At 44.8% G+C, this 25,146-nt stretch overlaps 2 protein-coding genes across 2 annotated transcripts in view; one reads left to right on the top strand and one right to left on the bottom strand.

Moving 5' to 3' along the window:
• b4galnt4a (beta-1,4-N-acetyl-galactosaminyl transferase 4a) overlaps positions 1 to 421 on the bottom strand; it is a 139,277-nt gene extending 138,856 nt beyond the window's left edge. The window contains 1 exon segment of the mRNA XM_034587805.1: positions 280 to 421. Within this exon segment, the coding sequence (XP_034443696.1) occupies positions 280 to 421 (142 nt within the window).
• Positions 422 to 9,775: 9,354 nt separating this feature from the next.
• On the top strand, positions 9,776 to 23,967 carry LOC117762993 (immunoglobulin superfamily member 22-like). The gene is given in 26 exon segments (XM_034587806.1): positions 9,776 to 10,069; positions 11,517 to 11,734; positions 12,130 to 12,264; positions 13,051 to 13,187; positions 14,457 to 14,565; positions 14,696 to 14,747; positions 15,011 to 15,182; positions 15,441 to 15,554; positions 15,933 to 16,095; positions 17,069 to 17,181; positions 17,427 to 17,589; positions 18,238 to 18,522; positions 18,626 to 18,750; positions 18,921 to 19,062; positions 19,588 to 19,795; positions 19,930 to 20,018; positions 20,107 to 20,409; positions 20,926 to 21,099; positions 21,306 to 21,434; positions 21,514 to 21,810; positions 22,206 to 22,294; positions 22,373 to 22,565; positions 22,688 to 22,990; positions 23,088 to 23,236; positions 23,338 to 23,518; positions 23,616 to 23,967. Coding segments are annotated over 25 exon segments (4,071 nt in total). The 5' UTR covers positions 9,776 to 10,069; positions 11,517 to 11,556; the 3' UTR covers positions 23,684 to 23,967.
• The last annotated feature ends 1,179 nt before the right edge of the window (positions 23,968 to 25,146 follow it).

Below are 25,146 nucleotides of genomic sequence, written 5' to 3'. Positions count from 1 at the left end.
GACTTATCTGTTATTATGTCTATTCTGGTGGGTTTATGGCCACATCATGCTTTATGGTGTCACTTTAATATTCCTATAATATTCCTGCAGGAGCTCCATGTGACTTTATAGTGATGTTACACTAGTTTATAGTGTTGTCTCCTGAGGTATCGCTACAGTATTCATAAAGGAGGCTGTTAAATGTCCTTTTAAATGTCTTTGGAGACTGTTAGGTCTCATCCATCAGGCTGAGACGACAGGAACGGTGAAAAAGTAGAACAGACAAAAGGCTCCTCTTACCTTTTCCGTAGTTGAAGTGCAGTTTGATGGTCTTGCCCTGGTTGATGTGCAGGTAGGTGAACCACACGGCCGAGGTGAGCAGAACCAGCAGCAGCAGGAGCTTGAACTGCTTCCGGATCTTCTTCACGGGGAAGCGCAGCATCCTGGCTCAAACATCCTCCGGTGGCCGCCCGGTGGAGAGTCGAAAACGGGTCCGGAAGGTGCAGTCGCTCCGGCGCTGCTGTGTGCCTGTGTGTGTGTGCGCGTGTGTAAGTGTGTGTGTAAGTGTGTGTTTTGTTTGTGGCTGTGCTCGACAGGGCTCCCAACCCCCCGCTCGGTCACAGCGACAGCATTCCAGGCAGCGTGCGTAAAAACCAGGGAACTTTACGCGCGGCTCGTTCCTCCCCGATCCGCGGCGCAAGGGCAACAGCAACTCCCCGGCGTGTCCTCAGATGTGAGTCCTGACACCTCGGTGGCAATCATCGCTCATGGGTGCAACTCGTTTCTCCCACCTTTGCCCCATGAATGACGAGGGTTGTAAAGACGCAGGTTTCCTTCCTCCCCCCCCTCCTCCCCACCCACACCCACACCCCCCTCGCAGGAGTTTCCAGGCGGCGGCGGCAGCAGCAGCAGCAGCAGCAGCAGGGAAAAGGCTGCAGATCACAAGCCGTTAAATTCAGTTGAGAGTGTGACCCGGGGAACAAAATAGCAGTCCGGCGATAATCTGACACAAATCCCCTGTAGCTCAAGCCTCCGCTGACACCGCGACGCTGATTATTTTATCGGCTACTTCCAAGGATCATCCCCCGGCCAGGGAAGCAGCAGCCACGGGGCAAAGTGTCAGAGAGGAGAAATCAAAGTTTTCCATGTGGAGGAAGAGGAGGAGGAGGTGGAGGAGGAGGATGAGAGGGGATCGGACACTTCCTGCAGAGATGCTCCTGCACAGTTGATTGAATCTTCCCCCCCTGAAATGAAATTAAAAAAGGGCCCTTTGGAGAAATATGACCCGGGCTCCAGCTCCAGCAGGAGCAGCAGGAGCAGCAGCCGCGGAACCGAGAGGCGAGTAAGCCGATCAGGGGGAAGGCTGAGGTGGCAATCAACCAAATGTCACAGCCCCCGGCGGCTCCGGCTATTGATAAACCAGCTGAAACTGAGACTCCGGGCAGCGGATCTCCGATGGAGCGCGTTTTTTATTTAAGTCCCCGGAGAGGAGGGGCGATCAGCTGTCATCCTCCCGACACTCGGGCGGGTTCGAAGCCCAGAGACGAGGGAACATTTTTAATTAAAAAAAAAAAAAAACGATGTTAGATGAGAAACTGTGTGAGCTCCATGGTGGAGGAGGAGAAATCAACTCAAGGATGCGACTTCACCACGCGAGGTCCGGGGGAGCAGATCTTTCCATGTGCTCCGGTTCTGGTCCTCGCCTGCGCGGCAGGTGCATCTATTTCCACCCGGAGTGTCCGAGTCCCCCGCGGAGGGAGATCACAAACAAAGAAGAGCACATCCGGCCGAGACACGCAAACACCGACACCGTGCAGCCTTGTGTTGTTGTTATTCTGTCAGGAGCCTCGTTCCTCCGTTAAAACGCCGCACTAGCATCGTCCAAAAAACCCGCTCGTCACCGCGCACAGGGAGGGGAAACCTGCAGCGGGGCTCCGGGAGACGCGTCGCGGAGGAACCGGCGGCGAGCTGCGATCCGACCCGGCGAGGACATGTCTTTTTTTTGTTGTTGTTTTGTTTGTTTGGTTTTTTTTGCTCCGACAGAAACGCGTACGGGTTTCTTCCCTTTCACCGCACAAGCCTCGGTACGCCCATCAATTGAACATCTTAACGCTGCGGAGCAACCTAACCTGCGTGGACGGGGCGAGCCGCGGCGGCCAATTGCAGCCCCGCAAAGGGTCCAGAGGAGGCGGGATGACGACGCCTGCGCTCACCGTCGCTTGGTACGAGTGAGATCCGCCGGCCAATGAGCGCCGCGCACAGCCGGGGAACTTGAGAGGCTTTTTTCCCCTGCTCTCTCCCCGTCCCTCCGCTCCGAGGCAACCCCCCCTCTGCTAATTTGATAAACAATGATAAGTCGTTTCTCAAGCAGCCTAATGAAGACTCAGAAAACACGGAGCTGCTGCAGTGGGGATGATTATCCTCTCAGGATATTATAAGTTTTATGGGTAGGGAATAAAAGATGAAATACTAACTGTGCACAGAAATAATCTGTAATGAGTGATTACACCTCTGCAGGGGAGGTCATGTTTTCACCTATGGGTGTTTGTGTGTTTGCACCTTATTGATATTCACCAGTGGCAAGTTTACATAACTGTTACAAGTTTACATTTACTGTTACAAGTTTACATTTACTGTTACAGAGTTTACATATACTGTTACAAGTTTACATTTACTGTCACAAGTTTACAGTTACTGTTACAAGTTTACATTTACTGTTACAGAGTTTACTGTTACAGAGTTTACATATACTGTTACAAGTTTACATTTACTGTTAAAAGTTTACATTTACTGTTACAAGTTTACATTTACTGTTACAAGTTTTCATTACTGTTACAAGTTTACATTTACTGTTACAAGTTTACATTGCATTACTTGTCTTCTATATTTGCACATGGAGCTTGGAAAACGCAATTTGGTTCTGCTGTGCACGTCTTGTTGTTTGGTCTATGACAATAAATTCACTTTGACTTTGTTTTGTTTGTTTGCAAGCAAGATTATGCAAAACAGCAACTGAACAGATTTCCATGAAACTCGGTGGATGTGCTATGGGTCAGGGAAGAACCCATCATGCAGATGGACGAATCCATGGACGAATCCAGGATTAATTTTTTTTATTAGCCAAATTCATGGATCTTGGTGACAAAAAAATCAGTCCCATTTAATTAAATTTTCAGTTCAATTCAATTGTTATATCCCGAGGCACTTTACATAAGGTCGAAACCTTAAAATTACAGAGAAACCAATCAGATCCCACAATGAGCGAACACTTGACTGTGCAGCGAGAAAACTCCCTCATTAAACTGGAGGCAACCTCCAGCAGAACCAGATGTGGGCGGCCATCTGCCTCGTGGGTGGAAAAGAGGGGAGAGAGAGAACTGATATCTATGAGTTTTTCTAAGAGGTCATTAAGGGGCCACAGTTTACACAGAGGGGCCAATTACATCCATGCACATTTCCTGATTTAGTGAGGTGCACTTTTAAGTCATCCCTTGTTTACTGATAGCTCTATAGATTTGAGCAAAGCCACACATCATTGGACATATTTAGAAAATTGTTCCTTGTTCAAGCACATTGTGTATTTCAACAAAAGCTTAGAAAATATAAATAAAAGTATTTTTTTGTATTCTTAGTACATGACTAGGTAAGGAGCACTTCAGGGGCCAATCATATTTCAACGGGGGCCCGCGCCCCTCTGGTTCCCCCCTTGGATCCGCCCCTGTCTATATGAGTATGTGAACTTTGATGCAGCTCGATTAAATTTAAGGGGACTGGGACAGAGTAGTGTTGGGTTGTCTGTTTTATTTGTTATCATTTATTATTATTGCACATTATTTCACAGAGAGAGAATGGGATGGTTGTTTATTTTTGATTCTTATATCTTGGCTACTTCTGTTTCTACATCTTTGAAAAACGTCAGAATGCTAAGGTTTCTGCTTTCTTTCTTTTTGTGGACTTTTTCTAAATGATGGTGTCTTGTAAGCCTGTTTTAGGTTGAACACATCATGTGCATGACACAATAATTAAAGTCAATCAATAATTCAACTATTATGCAAGCAGTTTGTTTCATTATTTTATTACATTGTTTTATAATTAGTTTTTAATTGGCACATTTTCGCCTTTTGTAAAACTGAGTGCTCCCCCAGTTTTCTTCACTTGGACTCAGGGTGTAGTCTTAATTTGAAAAACTCTCTGATGGCTGACAACATCAATCAATACACGGTTTTAATTTGGAGGTTAAAACAATGACTTTGCACTTTTTGTTACTCAGGTCGAAACAAATGAATTAACACATAATGTGGCCTGTGATGCTGCGTGTGGCCAACACCCAGCTGTGCGCTCAGGACGCGCGCTTGGCTGCCCCCCTCTGGTCAAAGCATAAAAAGAGCATCGACCACATCAAGTGAAACAAGTAATACACCTTGTGTTGGTTGTGTTCAAATGTCATGAGACAAAACACATGTGGAGAAAATAAGTGTACACGTCTCTTTATATTCCACCCGTCTCACAATCCACCCAAGTACATTCGGATTATTTCCATAGCCCTTCCACAGATTACGTGCACACACAGGTTTACCTTTTAATATATCATGGACAAAATGCCCCCAACATGTGGTTTATCCGCAGTTTAATACATGTCCAATCATCCAGCTGTGGCCGCAGTAAGCTATTGATGCCATTGAGGATGTAGATAAAGGATCAAAAGGACTCGCAACCTGGCCCATAAAGAGTATGACCTCAATTTAGTTTGTCCCATGCAGCTGTGCCTCCACAAACCGTAATTCCCCCCCCCCGTCGTCCTCTATGGATTAATAATGTAATCTTCTGAGCAAACACTGAGCGTAAATGAAATGCTTAGGTATTCATCTGGGCCCTATTGAAATGAGTACTTAAGGGAATGACCTCAGTCGTTTGTGCTGAAACAAAAACTTCACCTTGCTTATAGGCTGTTGCAGGGAAAACCGAGGGTATTTCATCACACACACACACACACACACACACACACACACACACACACACACACACACACACACACACACACACACACTTTTGAAAGTCAAAAGCGTGCAATCAAATAGTTTCATACACGTTTTCTTTTCCTGCTCTCTCCTGGCTGCAGGACATTATCATGCTTTTTGAGGCCCTGATTCTCTTCATGTTTGATCATCTGAGTGGTTTTGTGTCAAACTGGAGACAAAAACAACTCTTGTTTTCTCCTCAGTCAGTACCTGATACCATCCGAGGGCAGGCAGGCATCCAAAGCACAGCGAGGGACCGGCACACTTTTAACTCACATTAAAGGCAGGTAGAAAGTTCCGCACACTGCATGCCTGCGTTTATTGGTGAGTAGCAGATAGGAGAAGGTGTAAATTGGCTAAAGGGAAGGGTTTTATATTATCTGAAACACAGCCAGGCTCATGTCTTTTTCTCAGTTGAAAATGTACCACATGTTTTTACCCCCCCTCTGTCTTTCCCCCTTCTCTTTCATGCCTGCAGAAAGCATTTGGCATCTAGGTGCCACCTTCCAGGGATCCCAGAGCTTGAATCCAGGAGGAGGTGGTGTGCGGAGCGTAGATATGGAGGGTGTTCAAGGTGGGGGATGATATAGAGGTGGAGGAGCTGCTGCTGCCTGCTGGGGTATTACAGAGACCATGCCCACAGGGGAGGAGGCAACGCTCAGCTGCCTGTGACGGGTGTCAAAAGTGTGGCACTGAGGTTATGATACCACTGAGCAGAGCCGAAGGGTAAAGGACTCAGTATGCACGGAGCATCAGCTCGGGGTGTGATGTTTTTTTTGCATTTTGAGCAGAGAAGAGAAACTGGCCTCTTTATGGAGGATGCCACGGCTTTTAATCAGCAATGGATCTGATTCAAGACCTGCAGCTTCCAAACATTTCACTCCTGAGACTTAATCCAACTCCTGCTCATCCGTCTTTGTCTGTGTCTGCCTGTGTCTCTGTCCCTCAGCCTGCGTCTCCTTCAGCTGCTATAACCTTCTCCTTTTTCCTGGGCAGCTCGGCAGCAACCTGCAGGCTTTGATGAGAAGTCTGAGCTGAAATGTCACAGGGATTAAGGTTTTTTTTGCCTCCTGCATCCCGTCCGGATCAGTTATGGCTTCCCTCAGTGCCTGAGCCTCCCTCTGCCTCCCCAAGAAGGTGCGGAGTGGCATTTCTTTTCTGTTCCTCTGTGCCCTATCAAATTTCCTTCCGGGGGAAATAATATTCCTCCACATTTACGGATGAGTAAGGAGGGAAACGGGAGATGGGGGAGAGGTGAAGGGATGGAGGAAGGAGGAGAAGAGTGGAGATGAAGAAAAGATAAACTGAGGGGGAGCACAGATCAGGGGAGGGGAGATGATACTTGAGGAGCAGGATTGAAATGGGAAAACCAATTTGTACAGTTTCGTATTCTTCTGTATTCACTTACAGGAATACATGTTTTTGTCATTTAATTTGTTTGTTTATTCTTTAAGAACAATGCTCATGAATCAACAGACAAAATACTGTAAACGAGCCATGGTTAGCTGTATAAGCTAATTTTCACCTGTTGCCCCCAGTTTTTACAAGTAAACCTGAATTAAATAAAACAACTTATCATAAGATGTACAAATATCTATGGATAATTCATGTGCGGCTGTGGCTCAGGAGTAACAGCTGGTCGTCTACTGACCAGGGCCGGTGGTTCAAATCCAGTCTCACCCATTCTGTGAGCCGAAATGTCCTCGGGCAATATACCAAACCCCAAGTCGCCTTTGACTGTTTCCTGTAAAACGCTTTGAGTTGTCATCGAGACTAGAAAAATCTTTATCTAAAAACAGATCATGTGAAGTGAAATGAGTCGACATGATCACATTTATATTTTCCTCAACATCACATATATACAAACATATATATCTATATAATACAAAGTAATGGTAAATGTATGAAAGTGTAAATTTACACACACACACACACACACACACACACACACACACACACACACACACACACACACAGCCATGTCTCCATGACTTCAGAGCACATTACATTGACTTACATTGATTTCCTGGAATGATTTACGTTGTGGGGACTTTTTGTCCCTAGAAGGAAGACAGTCCCCCACAATATGAGTAATACCTGGACCACACACACACACACACATACTCACACACTCACACACACTTCTCTGCAGCTGTTCCTTCCAAACACAAACAGACAGATCTGAAAATGTGATGTCTCTGGAGATGTGCGGTTCAGACGAAGTGTTTAACATCACATAGTTACAACTGCTGCTGTGCAGAATAGCATTAACAGGTTGTACTTCTAGACAAAGTTAAGAGTAACAACTCCGATCACCTCAGCCCCTGTCCTGCAGATCTGCACTGATCCCCCCCCCCCCCCCCCCCCCCCCAAAGAACTTGTCAGTGGTGTTGTGTTTTGTTGTAGTGAGTTCAACCGTGCGCTGCATTCCAGTGTGAACAGATGACGTGTCTAAACACAGCCACAGTAAAAATAGCCCTGCTGCCAGCGTCACATCAACGTGTAACCATGTTCAAACTGCGGCTCCTTTACTTTCCTTAGTTAGAACCTGCTTGTTCTGCAGGATGCTGTCACAAGGATGTGTGCATTATCAAAAGACATCACATGAATGATTTTTTGTTTCTCTTTCTCCAAAGCAACGATTGGATTCATCAGGAAGCTGCTGAAAAAGAAGCTGAGACAACTGAGACCAAAGTCTGAATATCCACGCTCGGCCTCCTTCAGGAGAAAGACCAGCGATCACTCAAAACCAAAAATCCAACCAAGTCATTCATTGTTTGATGCCGTGAGTGTAAATGTGCGAGGAGAGAAATCTAGGTCATTTCTCCGTCATTAGTATGCCAGCCAGGTGTTGTGCAAAGAGGATTAAAGGGAAGTAATGCCAATGGGGCTCTCTATGTCTATCTCTGCTTCTTTCTCTGTATCCATCTATCTCTGTCTGATTCAAACCAAACAGTTCACACTTAAGAGATCCCGCTGTCACCTCGCACGCCACATCCATGACAAGTAGCCCGGACCTGCAGTGAAACGTTCATGCGTGACCCAGCTCCGATAACGAGCTTTCTTCAAGCCCATTAAACAGGGGAATATTTCCAACATTTTAATTCTGACACAGAGTGGGATCATAAAAGTGAGGGACGGCACATGTGAGTCCACAGGTATCTCCCCTGTGGCTGCTCCTCCCAGGGAGCAGTGTTTTAAATGAAGTGAATCTCATTTCCAAATATCAGCAGGAGGAACTGGTTCTTTATGGAAAATCTGGAGAATAGCTACTGATGAACTTGTTGAGAGCAAGAGGGAAGTCATCATGAAGGAACAGCGAACATTATCAGTTTAACAGTAAGTTGGATATGATCTGTAAGCACACCTCTGAACATCACCTAACCATATCACATCCTTTTACCAAGTTTCGTGGAATCTCTGTCCAGTTGTTTTTCTGTAAAGTTGCTAACAATTAAACAAAAGCTGATGGTTATAAAACCATGACAGCTGGATGTGAATATCAGTGTGCTAAATAATAAATAAACCATTTTTTTCCTATTCTACTCTATTTTCCTATTTTCTATTCTACATTAGCTCCAAAATGGTTCTAAAATGAACATATAACTAACATACTAATACATACATGCACTGATCGTAGATTAAAACTCAGTAACCACTTTATTCTGTATTATGTGTAGTGTTTACGTAGCGCGTGAACTTAATAAGGAAGAATCGTTGGTTTCATTTAATCAACAATATTTTAATGTGGTCCGATGATTTACAAAACTCTCTATTCTATCTATCTTTTCAAAATAATCTAATCTAATCTAATAGTTCACTGGTCCAATTCACTTTTTACAGAACACATTAAATAAAATAACTCAGAAAACTCTGATGTGAACAATTGACATTCAACTCACAAGGCTGTGAATGTATCTTACGGGGGAAGGATTCATTCACAGTGAGACAAGTGTCAATTATGCATGAAATGAAAATGAGTTAGTGTTAAAGTTGTAAATCAACTGACGAAAATAGAACGAGTTAACACTTACACAAAGTATGTGCTTCCATCGCAGCTCAGAGTCTGACAACGTGAAAACAGCAGCATCTGTAAAGCCTCGTTGAATTTTCTTTTCTGTGTAGGTTTAAATATTAGATGGTCCTAGTTTAGATGTAATGTTACATTTGAATAAAAACAAGTTAAGTCAATATATAAATCATTAAAAAGAAGAAGAATACTGATTTTACCATCACAGTTAGAAATAGAATAAACGCATACCTCTGCCAGCCAAGGCCACACAACCCTAGGGAAATAAAGGTGAAGGGAAGTGGGCTGATATTCTGCATCAAACTGTACAAACCCATAGTTCTCAAAACCATAGATACATCAGATTTGATTTTTCTTACATTAAGATCCAGGTTTTCCAGGAAACAAAAGTTAAATTATTGAAGAAGGCAAGATACAGTGGACAATCCTCACCTTGAAAACCATGTGGTTCAGTGCTGAACAAGCTCCGAGCAGATTGTCTGAGCACTGGAGAGACACACAGGGTCAAAAACCAGCAGAGAATAATGATGTATAATTCATTTAGTATTGTTTAATTGTCGCATGTTGCATTTTGTAATGATGCACTGATACGAACGCAGAAAAGAAGATGGGCCTCGGAGGCACAGCCTGCTAGAAAGTCTCCATCACCACATGCCCTTTGGAGAATGTTAACGCTCAGAGTTACATCGCCCGAGATGACCCCCGGTCGACCTTCAAACGACTGACCTGGGGGAAGTGTTTTCACGATGATTTCATCCAGCGCGGCGCAGGCCCGGCAGAGGTCCCCGAACACATCAGAGCCTTATTTGTCCAGAGTCGAGACACAGCAGGTGTTTAAGCTGAATGCCCCAGCACCAGCTCATCCACCAAAAAGGAGCCAAGAAAACGGGGGAACAGCCCGAGCTGCTGGGATCACGCTGGGAGGGGAGCAGCGTGCGGATTAGCAACATCATAAGAGGAGACATTTGGGCTGGAAGCAGTTGAGCCGGGAACCTGGGGTGCAGACAAAATCTGCGAGGAAGAAAAGGCTTTGCTGTAACAAGTAAGTTTGGTTGTACTGTTTCTTACAGGGGGGGGGGACACATTCTGCAATTTGCCATGCTGGATACAGAGAGATGAAGGATGCTGAGCAAAGAGGCAGAGAGGGTGTGGGGGATGTTCTTGTGTTTCACCTGCAGCGACACAGCAACTTGTTCAGCACAGTGTGGAGCATCACCTGCTGCTTCCGTCACTGAGTCGGTCGCTTAAAAACAAAACTTCCTTAGGTGAGAATCCTACACAACAAATCAATCTTTACACAACTTGGAGTGCATCTGCTGCAGGAAGTGCAGAAATTATCATTAGAGGTTAATGTAGAGGTTTTTCTTTCTTCCTTTTGATTATAGTGATAAGTGACATTTTGCAAGAAACAATAGTGTTTTTTAACATAGATGTGATCACACTGAGCTTCATGTGAGTTTTATACGATTACCTCACGTAGATACAGTGGGTGGAGGTCGAGAGGGTCGTCCACTAACCTGAAGGTTCGATCCCCGGTAGTTTGAACCCCAAATTGCCCCTGATGGCTGTGCAGAGTGTATGAATTGTGTGAAAGAAAAAGTGCTGTGTGTGTATACATGAATGGATGAATGTGACTTGTACTGTAAATCACTTCAAGTGTGATATGACTAGAAAAGTGCTAAATAAATACACATGTACCACTGAGTCCATTTTAGATATAGATATAGACATCTATAAAGGTAAAGATATAGATATAGATGTAGATGTAGATGTAGATGTAGATGTAGATGTAGATATAGATATAGACATAGATAGATATAAATAAGAATATTGATATATATATAAATAAAGATATAAATATAGATATAGCCATAGATATAGATACTTCCTCATACTTATATAAGTATGAGGAAGTTATAATGTGTCCTATGCTAATATGTGTTTATTATGTGTAACCAAAGATGAACACTCACTCAGTTCATCAGTGGTACAAACACAACGCTTCATCTCACACAGCAGGTGTGTGTGCGTGTGTGTGAGTGTGTGTGTTAGCGTTTTAATTGGATCTTTTGTAGAGGCCTGTCTTGAGGTAAAGAACCATTGTAGTCACAGTTGAAAGGAAGACGATAGAGCAGAGAAAGAGCACGGAACGATCAGAGGAAGGAAGTGTGAGTCATTTTTCGATGCATTGCTTCTGAAAGCACACACCTAATTTACCACCGAGACGTAGTGAGGACATAATGTCCGTAACATGCTCCTCTGGTGCATCCTCCTTCGCTCTATCTGATTACACTGCAGGATATTAGCAGTATCAGTGTGTGAGTGTAGAGAGAGGATGGTGAGGATTGTCCTCCGTCCCGCCGGTGCCTCTTATCTGCTGCAGGCGAGATAACACGACGCAAAGCTGCTCGACACAACAAGCAGCAGTTAAATGAGCATTGTCAGCAACTCGTTCTCAACTGTCATTCCACATCTCTGTTCGTGTTCAGCCGCAATCACTGGCACCACCTTGACATCATCATCATCATCATGGCAGCACAACTTCTCCAGGCCACTGGGGGCAGAGTGGAGCAGATGGAGCAGCAGATGATGCAGATGACCTCCTCCTCTTCCTCCTCCTCCACCTCATCCTCCTCCACTCTCACCTCCTCCACAAGCTCCACCAGGCTGAGGAAAGTGGCCCAGGGCTTGTCAAGGACCGTGGAAGGTTTGAATTATTCATGAAGTTCATAAACTCCCCATCTGCCCTGATTTGTAATGGAACGTTTTGGACTATGAGAAGTGACATGGAACATGAGAGTTATCATCAAAGTCACAATCACAAAAGTTGTATCATTGATTAACTCAATTAGAAAAGTAGCTTTAAGTGATGTTTTTTTTTTTTTTTATCCTGTCCCACAATTTAAAAGTATTTCTTCCTAAACATATGCCAGATTTTGATTCTAAGCCGCTGGCCAAGTGCACATCAACAATAAAGTTAATTAACCACATTATTCACTACTATAGTCCAGCATTCAAAGTCATGGTGGTCATGTGACATTTTCATGTATGGCTGCTGTTGCATAATTCACCTGTATGTCCACGTCCTCCATGTTCCCTCAGAGCACTCGGGGGTTCAGCGTAAGACCTCGGCCGTGGCGGAGTCCTTCAGCCAGGTACAGAAATCCACCCACGTCCCCAAGGGAGAGTCTGTCCCAGATTTCGAGGAGAAGCTGCGGCCCATCACTGCCCAAGAGGGTGAGGTGAACCTGCTCCCCTTCCTCTCGCCTCGGAAACTCAGTAAAAACGTCTTTCGCATCCCCCTCACATCGCTATCTTTATAAACATCTGTGAGCCCTTGAGACTGCAAGAGAGAGAGAGAGACGGCTAATTTTAGATCCCTGCCCCACAGTTTGCCTAGAAACTTCAGATGACACAAGCTAAACTCCACTGGAGAGTTAAAAAAAAAGTTTTCTGCGACGTGTAAACTTTAGATAACAACTTGTCCTCTCAGGGTGAAGGCGCTGTGCGGACACATACAGCACAAAGACACTTTAATAGAGTTTGTGTGATGCTCTTGACCTCCACAGAGGAAAAAACAGCTGCGGCTGCTGCTGAATACAAGAGGCTGTTCTGTTCGAACTACAGGTTCTCGAGCCCCATTCACCCCGGCTCTACCTGTGAATTATAGATTAAGAGGAAGACAGCCTGTCACAATTTGCAGGAACGCTGCCGAGTAGCCGCCGCATTAGTATTCACGGCCTCAACTTCAACTCACTGGTCTCAGAAGGAAAACAGGGAAAAGGCAAGAAAGAGAGAGAGAGAGAGAGAGAGAGAGAGAGAGACAGAGAGAGAGAGAGAGAGAGAGAGAGAGAGAGAGAGAGAGAGAGAGAGTCAATTGATCTGATGATTAAACATTAAACATTCATCCTCATTGCTCCAGTATGATTTAAAAGGCTATTTCTTTATATAAAAAACACTTGGTATTCAGCTAATGTTTCTCAGGATGTGCATGCGTGTGATTGGTTCCCGTGTCGTCCACAGGGGACAGTGCCCTGTTCAAGGCCAAAGTGACGGGGGGTCCTCGACCCAGTGTGAGCTGGGAGCGAGCCAGCGGGTGTCCCCTGTCTGACGGGACAAAATCGTTCTGTGACCACATCAACAATCAGCACATTCTCAAGGTTTGACAACATAACTACACAGATCACAATGTTCCTCGCTGCTGACAGGTCCTGCTTTTTGGAAACAATAACACAAAACCTCATTTTTTTGGCACCAGGACTTTAATCACAAGCTTGAGTTGAGAAAAACAAAAAATATACAATAAACACTAGTATAAATTAATTTTGTATTATATTGAATTATTTACTTTGTTAATTAATGCCTTGTGAAAGAGGGGCATATTATATAAGATTATTGTTCTGTCTGCTCCTTTTCATTCAAGACTTGAGATTCTGTGTTTGCATTTAAATTGTTTTGTTTGGTCGATAAATGAAATAAACTTATAAATAAATAAATAAAAAAGAGGCGATTAATGGAAACTAGAGAGTGAATAACTCCACCAAGGCCCAATAGTCTCCAGATTGCACTCATTCATTAATTCCAGTCCCCTAAACATGTCTGATGTTTTCCATCAACAACCATGAATTATTCTCTGATGCATCAATGGAAATGTTGAATGCTCAAGAAAGTGAAAAGAAAAAACTTCCTGCATTTGCTGCTCCATCGCTCCACATCAAAATGTAGTGGGCTCCTCTTGAGTAATGCTCCACCCCTCCACACAATTTCATTGTAATCAGTTGAGTTGGGTTTTTGCTGCTAACTATCAAACAAACAAACAAACGCATCCATCACATCTTGACACAGATGCCATCATTGTTCCCAAACCTGTAGCGTGTGATTGAAGCACCTGCACCTGCATTCAGATCTAAATTCATTTCCCGTGTTCCGTTGTGGCTCAGAAGGTAAATGTGCTCATGACAGACTCCTGCAGTGAGAGCACAGGCAGTGGAGGGACTCTGACATCTTGGTGTTGTCGACTCTGACAGCTCACCATGCATCATGAGGAAAAGTAGATAGAAAGTTGAAAAAAAAAAAACCTCTCTCTGATCCTTTTATCTATATCCACTCTGGAGTGGGTTTAGCGCTTTCTCTGTACCAGCCGGGGAGCTTAAGTGAAGCTTAAATAGCTATTATAAAGCAATTAACTTGTGGGTGCTGACATATGCATCTCCCCTTGCCATCTGCTCCTCTGGTGAGGGATGACTGTTGGGATGCGGCGCTGTGGTAGTGTGACACTGCCTCCCTTTGCTTCACACAAGCACTGCAGTGGGGTTTGTATGAGTGGCCTGACAATGGACAGACAGGTTTAAATGGTCTTATGGGAAGCATCAAGCCAGACATTGAATTTGATGACTGCGCCTCCTTGTCGTGTGTTTCCTCCACTTCAGATCAAGAACCTGGCCCTGGAGGATGCTGACGTCTACAGGTGCATCGCATCCAACGAGCACGGTGAAGCCATTAACTCTGCATCCCTCATCGTTGCAGAAAGTAAGTCGAGTCATTTTATATAAGATATTTTGCATGAGCCTTTGTGGTCCTGATAGTTACTCGGAAGCTTTTCGGCTTAGTTGTACGAGCTGTTTTCACCCGGTGTCACAGATGAAAGTTTCTCCGTCTTTGCTTCCAGATCCGGCGTTGGATTTCAAAAAGATGCTGAAGAAACGGTAGGAACACGGGCCGTTGTCTAACACTTACCATGACACTTCCAAAGAGCTGTCAATGTGTGATGGAGCGCTCTCTGATGCAGCCTCAGATCCTTCTCTGTTTCTCGCGTGCATCCAGAAATATCCACAGGATGAGATTTAAAGTGCTTTCATCACACATACACACACACATATATATATATATATATATACACAGTGTCATACATGCATAGAGGCCCACTTAATGTAAACACACAGGCACGCTCATTACTCATCTGAGATCTGTTCTCCCCGTGCAGCAGTGAGAAGAAAAGGCAGGAGAAGAAGCCGCCCACAGAGGAGGAGATGTTAAAGATCCTGGCTGGAGCTGACAAGAAGGACTACGAGCGGATCTGCGCCGAGTACGGCTTCACCGACTTCAGAGGCATTCTTAAGAAGCTGAAGGAGATGAAGAAGAAAGTGGAGGTGGAGGTGGGCCTGTCACACAGAGAGCGTGTTCACACACCACAGAATGATATTAGGCCGGGATATGAAATGTAAAAGCAACGTAGAATAAAGTAAGATGGAGAAAAAAAATTGAAATATCCCACAACACCAGCACGGCACCGAAAAGATAAATCATATAACAACACACAAGCGAAGATGGGGAATGCTTTGCAGTGTCATGTTGTCATTTTTGTGGTTTGTTTATGTGTAAATGAAATGTTTGATCCTTTGATCTTTTACCAGATGGTGCGCGTGTTAAAGCCCCTGGAGGACGTCACCGCCAAACCTGACACCAACGTCGTCTTCGACACCATCCTGGAGCTGAAGGATCCAAACATCAGGATGCTGTGGTTTCTGGTAAACTCTTACCTGCTGTATTCTCTGCTGGGGCTCAAGAGGGGGAGTAACGATAATAAACTTTATATGTATAGCACATACATAAGAACATGTTAAAATTACATTTAAAAGGAGAGGAAATAAAAAATAAAAATAAATCAAATTAATTTTAACAAATGCATAAAGAAGTAAAAGAAAGAAAGCGATACAAATAATAAAAGCAGAGGAGTGGCATGTCAACCCCAGGTTGCCTCTGTTGGCTGAGTCATTAGCTGTTTCAGTATGTGTGTGAATGGGTGAATGAGTCCTGTAATGTAAAGTTAAGTGGAAAGCACTATAAATATAAATGCCGTCCATTCACCATTCCCTCTCATTGAGCAGTTTTTCTTCCCCACTCAGGGCACGGAGCTGCTGCGGATCCAGTACTCTCACGGGAAATACGAAGTGAAACAGATGGGAACCAAGCACATGCTGTGCGTCTCTAGCGTGGGCCTCAGTGACATGGGCACCTACACGCTGCAGGTCGGAGACAAGACGCTGTCGGCCAGGCTTAACGTCATAGGCAAGTGCAGGACGGGACTCCAGTCCGTCCCTCTGCCCGTAACTCAGAGAGACAGTGTCACCGTCGATGACATTGACCTACTCTCTGTGTCACTTTCACTGGTCTCATACATGTGCTTCCTCACCATTTGCATTTCTCTACACCTGAGCCAGGTGGTGTCCTGGACTTAACTGACAGGTTGATATATCACCCGATTATCTATCCTTCCATTATCCATCCATTCATCCATTTATCCATTAGCTATACCGATTATCTCTTTGACAGTCGTGCACGGACCAGGAATCAGTCTGACACTGGGCGAGAGGCAGTGTGTACAGGGAACTAGAAATAACTATAAATAAAACGAATGCACAAATATAACCAAATATAAAAAACTTGAATAAAGTTTATACACATATTTTGTGTGTAATTGGTTAAACTAACTCCACATCTTTTGCATTGTATATTCTGGTTAATTAGGTTTTCACATCGGTAAACATAAAAGCCAAAACTGATATTCCTGCAGAAGGCTCCTATCGGCTGATGTTATCGTCCAACCAATAAATCGTCCAGGCTCCAGTTTTAATGTATTTTTGGTATAAGGTTGGTAGCTCCACTAAAGCCCGAAATCATAAAATGTCTGGTGACCCCTAATGGTAGTATCACAAAAGACACTGTGGCAAATTGAAGTACAAACTTATCACCAGCGTAATAAAACTGACTGGATTTCAAATGATAAATAAACTTTTATCACCTCCATTTGTTGTCAGTTCTCTGTCTCTTCTGTCATCTCTCCTTTCATCCACAGACAGACAGAATGAGGAGCTGTCTTATTTATCTCTGAACACCCACATATCAAAGTTCTAATATGTGTCCTGCCTGACATCACGAATGCAGATATTTGGCTTTAAAATCCTGTTTAGTGAGGTGTTTACATGAGTATTAGTATATAATATAATAACAAAACCTTTCTTCTCTCCCGTCTTTCTTTCAGATGAGCCTCTGAAATTTATGTCCGACTTCAAACCCCAGAAAGTGACGGAGCGGCAGACTGCCGTGTTTGAGGTCCGTCTCTCCAAGAAGACGGATGCACCGCTCATCTGGAAGGTTTGCATCCGACTCAGAAAGACACGTCGAAGGACTTTGTTTCAGTTTTACAGCATCATATAACATCCTCTCTCGGAGGGGATTGTCAGAAAAGTATTTCTAGGAACATTTCTAAGAGTTCTTGGCATCTACAGAGAGTTGCTGAGACAAAGAAGTACTGACAACGTTCAGTGAAAAGATGAATTTCAGGGCAGAGCACGATTCAAAATAGTTTTCCCGCAAGTGCTTTTTGTTTTCCCCACCAGGTAAAAGGAAAGGAAGTGAAAAGAGATGAAAAGTTTGAAGTGTCCTTGTCTGAGGACGGTCTGACCTACACCTTGAAGATAAAGGACGTCAAAGTCAGCGACACAGGAGACTACACCATCAGCATCGGAGACCTCACCGCCACCGCGCCGCTTTTCATCGAGCGTATGGGCTTTTAAAACTTTTTATGTGTGCCTTTGTGTTGTTGTGCTTTGTTTTGTTTGTCCCAGAACAGCCCCATCTTCTTTTTTTTAATGGAGCCCGTTGCGTTTCTACGGAAACAAACTCCCCCCCCTCCCGTCAGACTTGCTGGAGATGAGCAGTTACTGCCTCCCGTGAGATTAGAGGCTTGGTTCTCTCATAGCGCCGCTAAACAACATCATCTCTCCTCTATCTTCCAAATGAAGACGTCTGGGTCGCATAATAAATCCTCCCTCGGAGTGCCGAGTTGAAAGTGATCCAACCAAATCCCTCCTCACAACAAGCTCATTTATTATGGCTCTGTCTAACAAGATGTTTACTTACCCAAGGTGCAGGCAGGGGCATGTAAAACTCTTTACAAGGACACGTGGCTGTCCTGCGGGGCTGCAGGGACACAAACGTATAGTCACTGAGGTTGCGTTAATAACACGTGTCCTTGTGAAGGTTTTATTCTTTAAGTAGAATTGTATAATGATGATCTTCGATTCTATAACTTAATCCTGTAAGTGGGCAAACAATTTACGTTTTAAAAACACATAATTTGGAGTGGAAGGTAAAGGCCTCAAACGACCCTCTTCTCTTTACCCTTTTGTCTTTGTCTTCTCTCTCCAGGGATTCCCATCAAGTTCTCCAGCCACTTGAAGAACGCCCGCGTGCAGGAGAGGGGCAAGGCCCACCTGGAGTGCGAGATGAGCTCCAAGGACGTGCATGTCCGCTGGCTGAAGGACGGCTGCGACATCACAGCGAGCCGCCGGTACATCTTCATGCGCGAGGGGAGGAGGGCAGAGGCCATCGTCGAGGACTGCGAGCTGACGGACGGCGGGGAGTACTCTGTCGTCTGCACGCAGGACAACGACACGCAGGAATATGTCACCTCTGCCAATCTCACCGTGGACGGTAACGATCCGTGTCCCATCTGTCTGTAGCTGTGCAGCACTGCAGCACAACTGACTCTTAATGTTAATCAAGCTGTTTTTCTTTTTTGTTTGTGTGTCACCAGAGCGTTTCGCCTCAGTGAAGAGCGGTTTGTCAGATGCTCAGTGTCCCACCGGGGCCCCCGTCGAGCTGTGTGTGGTCCTCGACGACGAGAAGGTGGACGGGGTGTGGCTGAAGGACGGAGTGGAGGTCAGAGGTCATATTAGAGGGGGGTGAAAATGTCCTCAAATGCACAATTCTTCCATCAATTGCTATGACTTTGTTCCTTCCCCTCAGCTTCGAGGGTGTTTTTCAGAGGATATACAATCTGAACTCTTTTTTGTTGACACATAATAAAACCCAGGGTTGTGTTTGGACAGATTTCAGAGGTGCGCGGGGTTAAGGTGGTCAAACAAGGAGCCGTCCACAAGATGCTCTTCTCTGGTGTGACTCACGGCCACGAGGGCAAGTACACCTTCAGAGCCAAGGGGGCGGAGAGTGAGGCTGTGCTCACCATTGCAGGTCAGTATTTGGATTTTTTACATTTGCGTGTGTGTTCAAGTGGAGTAGAAACGGGTCGGTGTAAATAATGTGGATATGTCAATCAGCTCAGTTTTAATGGTGGTGGGAAGTTTGTGGACCTGTTTGACAGTCTTCTTTTTGATACTACCACTAGGAGTCGCCAGAGTTGAACTGGAGCTACCAAACTTATACCCAAAATGAATTAAAACCACAGCTTGACTGATTTAGTACTACTACTACTACTACTACTACTATCACTACTATTACTACTACTACTACTTTGATAATTAGTGTTTATGTTTGCCAATAGGAAACATTTTATTTTACAGAATAAACAATGCAGAAAAGATGTTCATCTATGTTTATTTTTTATGTTAAGAAATGTATGTTCATCTCCTTAATTCGAGTTCTATATATTTGGTTCTACTTGTGTTTTCCTTTCATTTATTTTTAATTTAATCATTATAATGTGAATCAAATAAATCAATAGAAAATGACCCATGAGACTCGAACATTGTTACCTAGACCCTCCAGAGATTGATTCTTCTGTGCTGGACCTATTGGGGGCGCAACCCGTGACCGTGAAGGCCGGTCAGACAGCCGCCATTAAGATCCCCTTCAGAGGCAAACCACTGCCCAAGGTCACCTGGTACAGAGATGGAGTGGAGGTCACGGAGGATGAGAGAACCAAGATGGAGAGGACAGCCGACAGCACGTCCCTGGTGCTCAGCAGGTGGGTGGGCAGATTAAAGGGATAGTTCACCCAAAAATGAAAATTTATATTTTTGGGTGAACTATCCATTTAAGCTCAAACTACTGAAAAATACTGAGTTCATAAAGTTTCTTCTCACTTCAACTTTCTGTCAGATGTGCGCGTGAAGACAGTGGTGCAATCATGCTCCGTCTGAAGAGCGACTGCGGCTCTGCTGTCGCCAACCTGTATCTGAACGTGATTGGTGGGTGACAACACGACTTCGGAAACAAAAAGCTGAACACGTTTCATGTAACGCAAATCTGTAACCCATGTTATACCACATTCTCCAGACCACCCAAAGCCTCCTCAAGGGAACGTGGAGTTCCTGGAGCTGTCAGGAAGGTGCGTCAGAATGAAGTGGCAGGCTCCCCGGGACAACGGGGGTAGGCAGGTGACCAGCTTTGTGATCGAGCGGCGGGTGGCAGGGAAGAAGTCGTGGGCCAGAGCTGGAGAAGTGGAGAGCAGCACCACGGTGTTCAGCGATGACAAGGTGGAGGAGGGACAGGTGTACCAGTATCGCATCAGAGCCGTCAACACCGAGGGCATGAGCGACCCTCTGGAGACAGAGGAGGTGCGTGCCGGAGAGCCCATAGGTGAGATTAATAACCATCATTATCAATGCCATCATCAAAATCATTCCTATTCAGTGATAAGTGTAAAAGAGAGTTTCAGAGAAGTCCAGAGGTCCAGAGGTGAGACTTGAGTAATCACCAACACGTTTCTCATTGTCATTCACCTTCTAATCATCATCAGCCAAGAAAATTAGAATAAAGTTTCAAAGTTTCATTTACTTTTAAAATGTTATTTCTCCCAAACAAAGGCGCAACAAAACATGCAACATATAAACATCACATATGATCATAAAGACTATGAAGGTTATGCTAATGGATACCGGTGATTATGGTGCTGTGTGAACACCCATATATGAATGCAGTGATAAGTAGCCATGATTAGCAGGATGATAATAAATACTAAACAAATTTAAAAGAAACTGTAGATAGAACAAAACAGTGGTGAGCAATGTATTTCTAACAATATGTTGTTGTTGAACAAGAGTATACGTATATAAGAGAATACATTGTCACACTCGACCCGTCGTGAACACCCAGAGCCTCCAGGCACAGCGTCCCAGCCTCAAGTGTCTGACGTCACGAAGGACAGCATGACGGTGAGCTGGACGCCTCCGGCTCATGACGGAGGAGCAGCGGTTCTGGGATACATCCTGGAGAGGAGGAAGAAAGGCAGCAGCATGTGGCTGCAGGTCAATAAGGAGCTGCTCACAGGTCAGACTCAGTGATGTTAGATGTCATGTCAGCCACTGTTAGTATTACAGACTGTGGTCACAAATCTTAAGCGTAGACAATCCTGCATAAGGAAAAAGTGTTTTAAAATCTATTAAATCAAATTATGCTTTATGAATTAAAGTTCCATATAGTGAATACTCTGTGTGTAACTGTGTGCTCATATGTGCCTATATCATTATGTGAAGATTCTAAATTCCTGGTGGACGGGCTGGTGGACGATGTGGAGTATGAATTCAGAGTCACCAGTGTGAACAGGGCAGGAGCCGGCTGTCCCAGCACTGTCTCCAATGCCGTACTCGCCAAAGATCCAATATGTGAGTCCTCCGCCGCCTCCTCCATTTTGGTTCCCTGCTGCCCTCTACTGTAATTAATGTCTGTCTCTCCTCCTGCTAGGTGCCCCCGGCCTGGTGAGGAACCTGTGCGTGACTGACTCCACAAACTCCTCCATTTCCCTGAGGTGGACTCCTCCGGAGCACGGAGACGAACCCTCGGGCTACATCCTGGAGGTGCGTCCCGAAGATGCTAAAGAGTGGACGAAAGCTGCTAAGATTCCCATCCCCGGCACTGCGTTCACCGTCGGAGGACTTCAGGAGCGGATGAAGTACCACTTCCGTATCCGAGCTGTCAATGAAGGAGGGGTGGGAGAGAGCATCGAGCTGCTGGAGGGTGTATTGGCCATGCCTCCACCCGGTAATCTGACTGCACTCTCCTTTGTCTCGCCTTTTTTCTTTACTTTTCAATTATTTTTATGTTCAAAAGTCAAGATCTCTGTGAACCCTTGTGAACACAATATCTCAGAAACAAGTTGAAACCATTTCTTGAAATTCGTCACAAACATTCATTTAGACTCACAGATAATCTGATTATAATTTGGTCAAAGGTCAAGGTCACTGTGAACACATAATCTAAAAGAACCCCTCAGGATAATCCTTTCAAATCTGTCTTAAATGTTCACTTAGACTCACTGATTACCTGATTAAATTCGAGTGATCAAAGGTCATGTTACCTCATACGAGCTTGGAAAAGAGTGTATGTAGACTGAAACTGCAATAGATTAATTCTAGTCTTTACTTTTTCCTATTCAGTGTTGCCCAGGTTTGACCTTGAGGGAAAGCTGAAGAACCAGATGGTGGTCCGAGCTGGAACGACACTTTGCCTTCACCTCAGCTTCACTGTGAGTCTCTGACGATCGTCTCCGACAGGCATCCACTCCACACAAGTCCTGACTCACCGTCTTCCTCACCCCTCACAGGCCTCTCCTGCCCCGGTGGTAACGTGGCTCAAGGATGGCGTCCTCACCGCAGGAAAGGAGGTCATCACCAAGAGCAAGAGTAACTCCCAGTTCCTCATTTCCTCCTCTCAGCGATCGGACTCTGGTCTCTACCGTGTCCTCCTGAAGAACGACTATGGAGAAGCTCACTATGATGTTAAAGTGAGGATTACAGGTCAGTGATGGAGGCTTGATTGTTTATTCCTTTACTGTATTTCACCAAAAAAGCTTATCATGGAACTAGGTTACATTTCTGTAGCTGCTTTGAGGGCTTTGTGGAAACTCACCTCCTTTCAGACTTTCCTCAACCACCAAAGAACCTGCACCTGGAAGAGGAGGTCCCGGGCACGGTGACCCTGCAGTGGGATCACTCTCCAGACCTGTCTGACGAGGATGATGGTGCCCATTACATCATCCTCAAACGAGACTCCAGCACCGCCTCCTGGTTCACTGTGGCCGAGCGTGTCTTCAGCACCAGGTACACTGTCACCGGGTTGCTGCCCGGGAGGAAGTACTACTTCAGGGTCATCGCACAAAACTCCATTGGGGACAGCGACCCGTTGGACTCGAAGGAACCTGTTATCATTGCCAAAGAAAAGGGTGAGTGAGCAGAAATTTAATTTCAACATTTTACAGGACAAATGATTAGAATTATTAAAAATACACTTTTTTCCTATGTTTGTTTGTTTTTTCTAAGAGTTCATCAGCAGTCTCCGGTTGAAAGAATATGCCTCACAACCACGTCAGGCGAAGCCCACTTTCCTGCTGCCACTGAAGGACCACGCTGTTCGCAGAGGACACGACTGCTCCATGAGCTGTGCCTACCAGGGCTCGCCAACGCCACAGGTTTGAAAGAGACATAATTAACATTTGGGTGAACTCTCTTTGTCTTCGATATCATCTCCCCCGAAAGTACTTATAATGAAGTGGGTGGTTTCCCTGCACAGGCCTGCTGGTATAAAGGGGAATCAAAGATCTCCGACTGCACTCGGTTCTGGCACAGCACGGCCAACGGAGTGTGCACGCTGGTCATCCCCACCTGTGGAGCCAAAGATGGCGGAGAATACACGCTGGTGCTGGAGAACTGTCTGGGGACAACCAAGTGCTCCTGCAACCTGGTGATCTTTGGTAGGTTTTTAAGGGAAGAAGGGGGGGGAATGATGGATTTAAGTCATGGTTTTTGCTGCACAAATTCTTTATCTCCACATGTCATCGTGTCTTCCAGATAAGGATGACAAGGGTCTGCTGGAGAGCCTGGCCTGCCAGGCAAACAAAGAGAAGCTTATTTATTGAGAATTCCTCTTCATCTGTTGCCATGACACATGCACTTTGATTGGCTACGGACACTGAACTGCATGTACTGTTGCCACTAACAACAATTCAAGAGTTTTTGAACATCACTGAATTTTTTAGATTTACTTGGATTCCAGAAAATGATTAGTTTTTCTTAAAAAGTGCTGTTTTCTTGTTTTCAATTTGCCTTTGCTCATTCCCCGGGTTGTGACAGTGCATGAAAGGTCCACTAGAGGCCAGACTTGTTCTCAACTTTGTGTAGAAGGTGATCGACTCTACAGGCAGATGAGTGTTTGGTGTTTTGACTCATTACTTCATTACAGTAAAGTTGTTGTTTCTCTCACAGTCACTGATGCTTTTCTCTCTGTGAAGGATTTTTTATATTCTTGTCGTTTCCTCAGAACTTGACCTATTTCAAATCATGGTGGTTTGCTGGCAAATCTAAATGTCACTTGAGAGCCACTTTGTGAATCTTCATAATAATCGCAGTGTCCTTGGCTTGAATCACTTTTATCAGATGTCCTCTTCTTCTCACTTTTCCTGGTGTTTTCCACTGGGAGTGATTAAGAATCACCTCTAACTTTATATCTTAAACAAAGAAAGATTAGGAGAAAAATTATTTCAACCTTGAAATGAAACCAGGAGGTTCAGGTGATCAGGTGTTATCAGGCACTGGGGTTCTTTTTGGAAATTCATTTTCATTTTGGAAAAGATATTAAAAAGCCGATCTATATATAATATTTGGTTGCAAATCCTTAAAAATCTGACATTTACAGCTCAAAGATGTGACAAGACAGTTGTTACTTCTCCATTCTGACAGTTTGCCAGTTCTGTACAGGAGACTTTTTCAGTTCTTGCTCGTTTCGGGGGCTTTTCACTCAGTTAGACTAAGTTGTGTACGATCAATGTGTAGAATCACTCTCCTGCTGCTTTTTCCAAAGTTGGGAGACTAAATGTCTAAAAAGGACCAACACACCTCATCCAAAATGCTTTAAAATCTGATTTTATTTGAACTTTTGAACCCAAACGTCCATTTAAACCTCACTAAATCCAAAACAAAAGATGACCTAATACTTCCGGACTGCAGTGTGCGATGGCTTCCTGTGCAGACTTTGCCTCCGAGTGGTCTGCTGCTTCTCCAGAGCCTTGAGTGTGGCCCGGTGAGGAGCTGCAGAACAGACAGAGAGCGAGGTGATGACCCCTCTCCATCCTGACGTCACTGCGCTGGCTCCCACAAACTCCAGTTCTAAAGAGCCACCATCAAACTGGCACCGTCACTGTGCCAGGTTCAAATCTATGAAGCAGCGACAGGCACAGAACCGACGTCACCGGCACCTCCCGCCTCCTCACTGCTCGGCTAACGCACAATAAGGTGGAAGTGGTTTGTAGTGGGAGCCTGAATAGTCAATCTGGTACTTGACAGAAACCAAAGACTGCTGCACCAAAAGGGAACTGAACACTGT

This window comes from Hippoglossus hippoglossus, chromosome 6 (genome assembly GCF_009819705.1).
Source record: "Hippoglossus hippoglossus isolate fHipHip1 chromosome 6, fHipHip1.pri, whole genome shotgun sequence".
NCBI lineage: Eukaryota > Metazoa > Chordata > Actinopteri > Pleuronectiformes > Pleuronectidae > Hippoglossus > Hippoglossus hippoglossus.
Note: the sequence above shows the minus strand (reverse complement) of the source record. Positions and strands in the feature narration are given on the sequence as shown.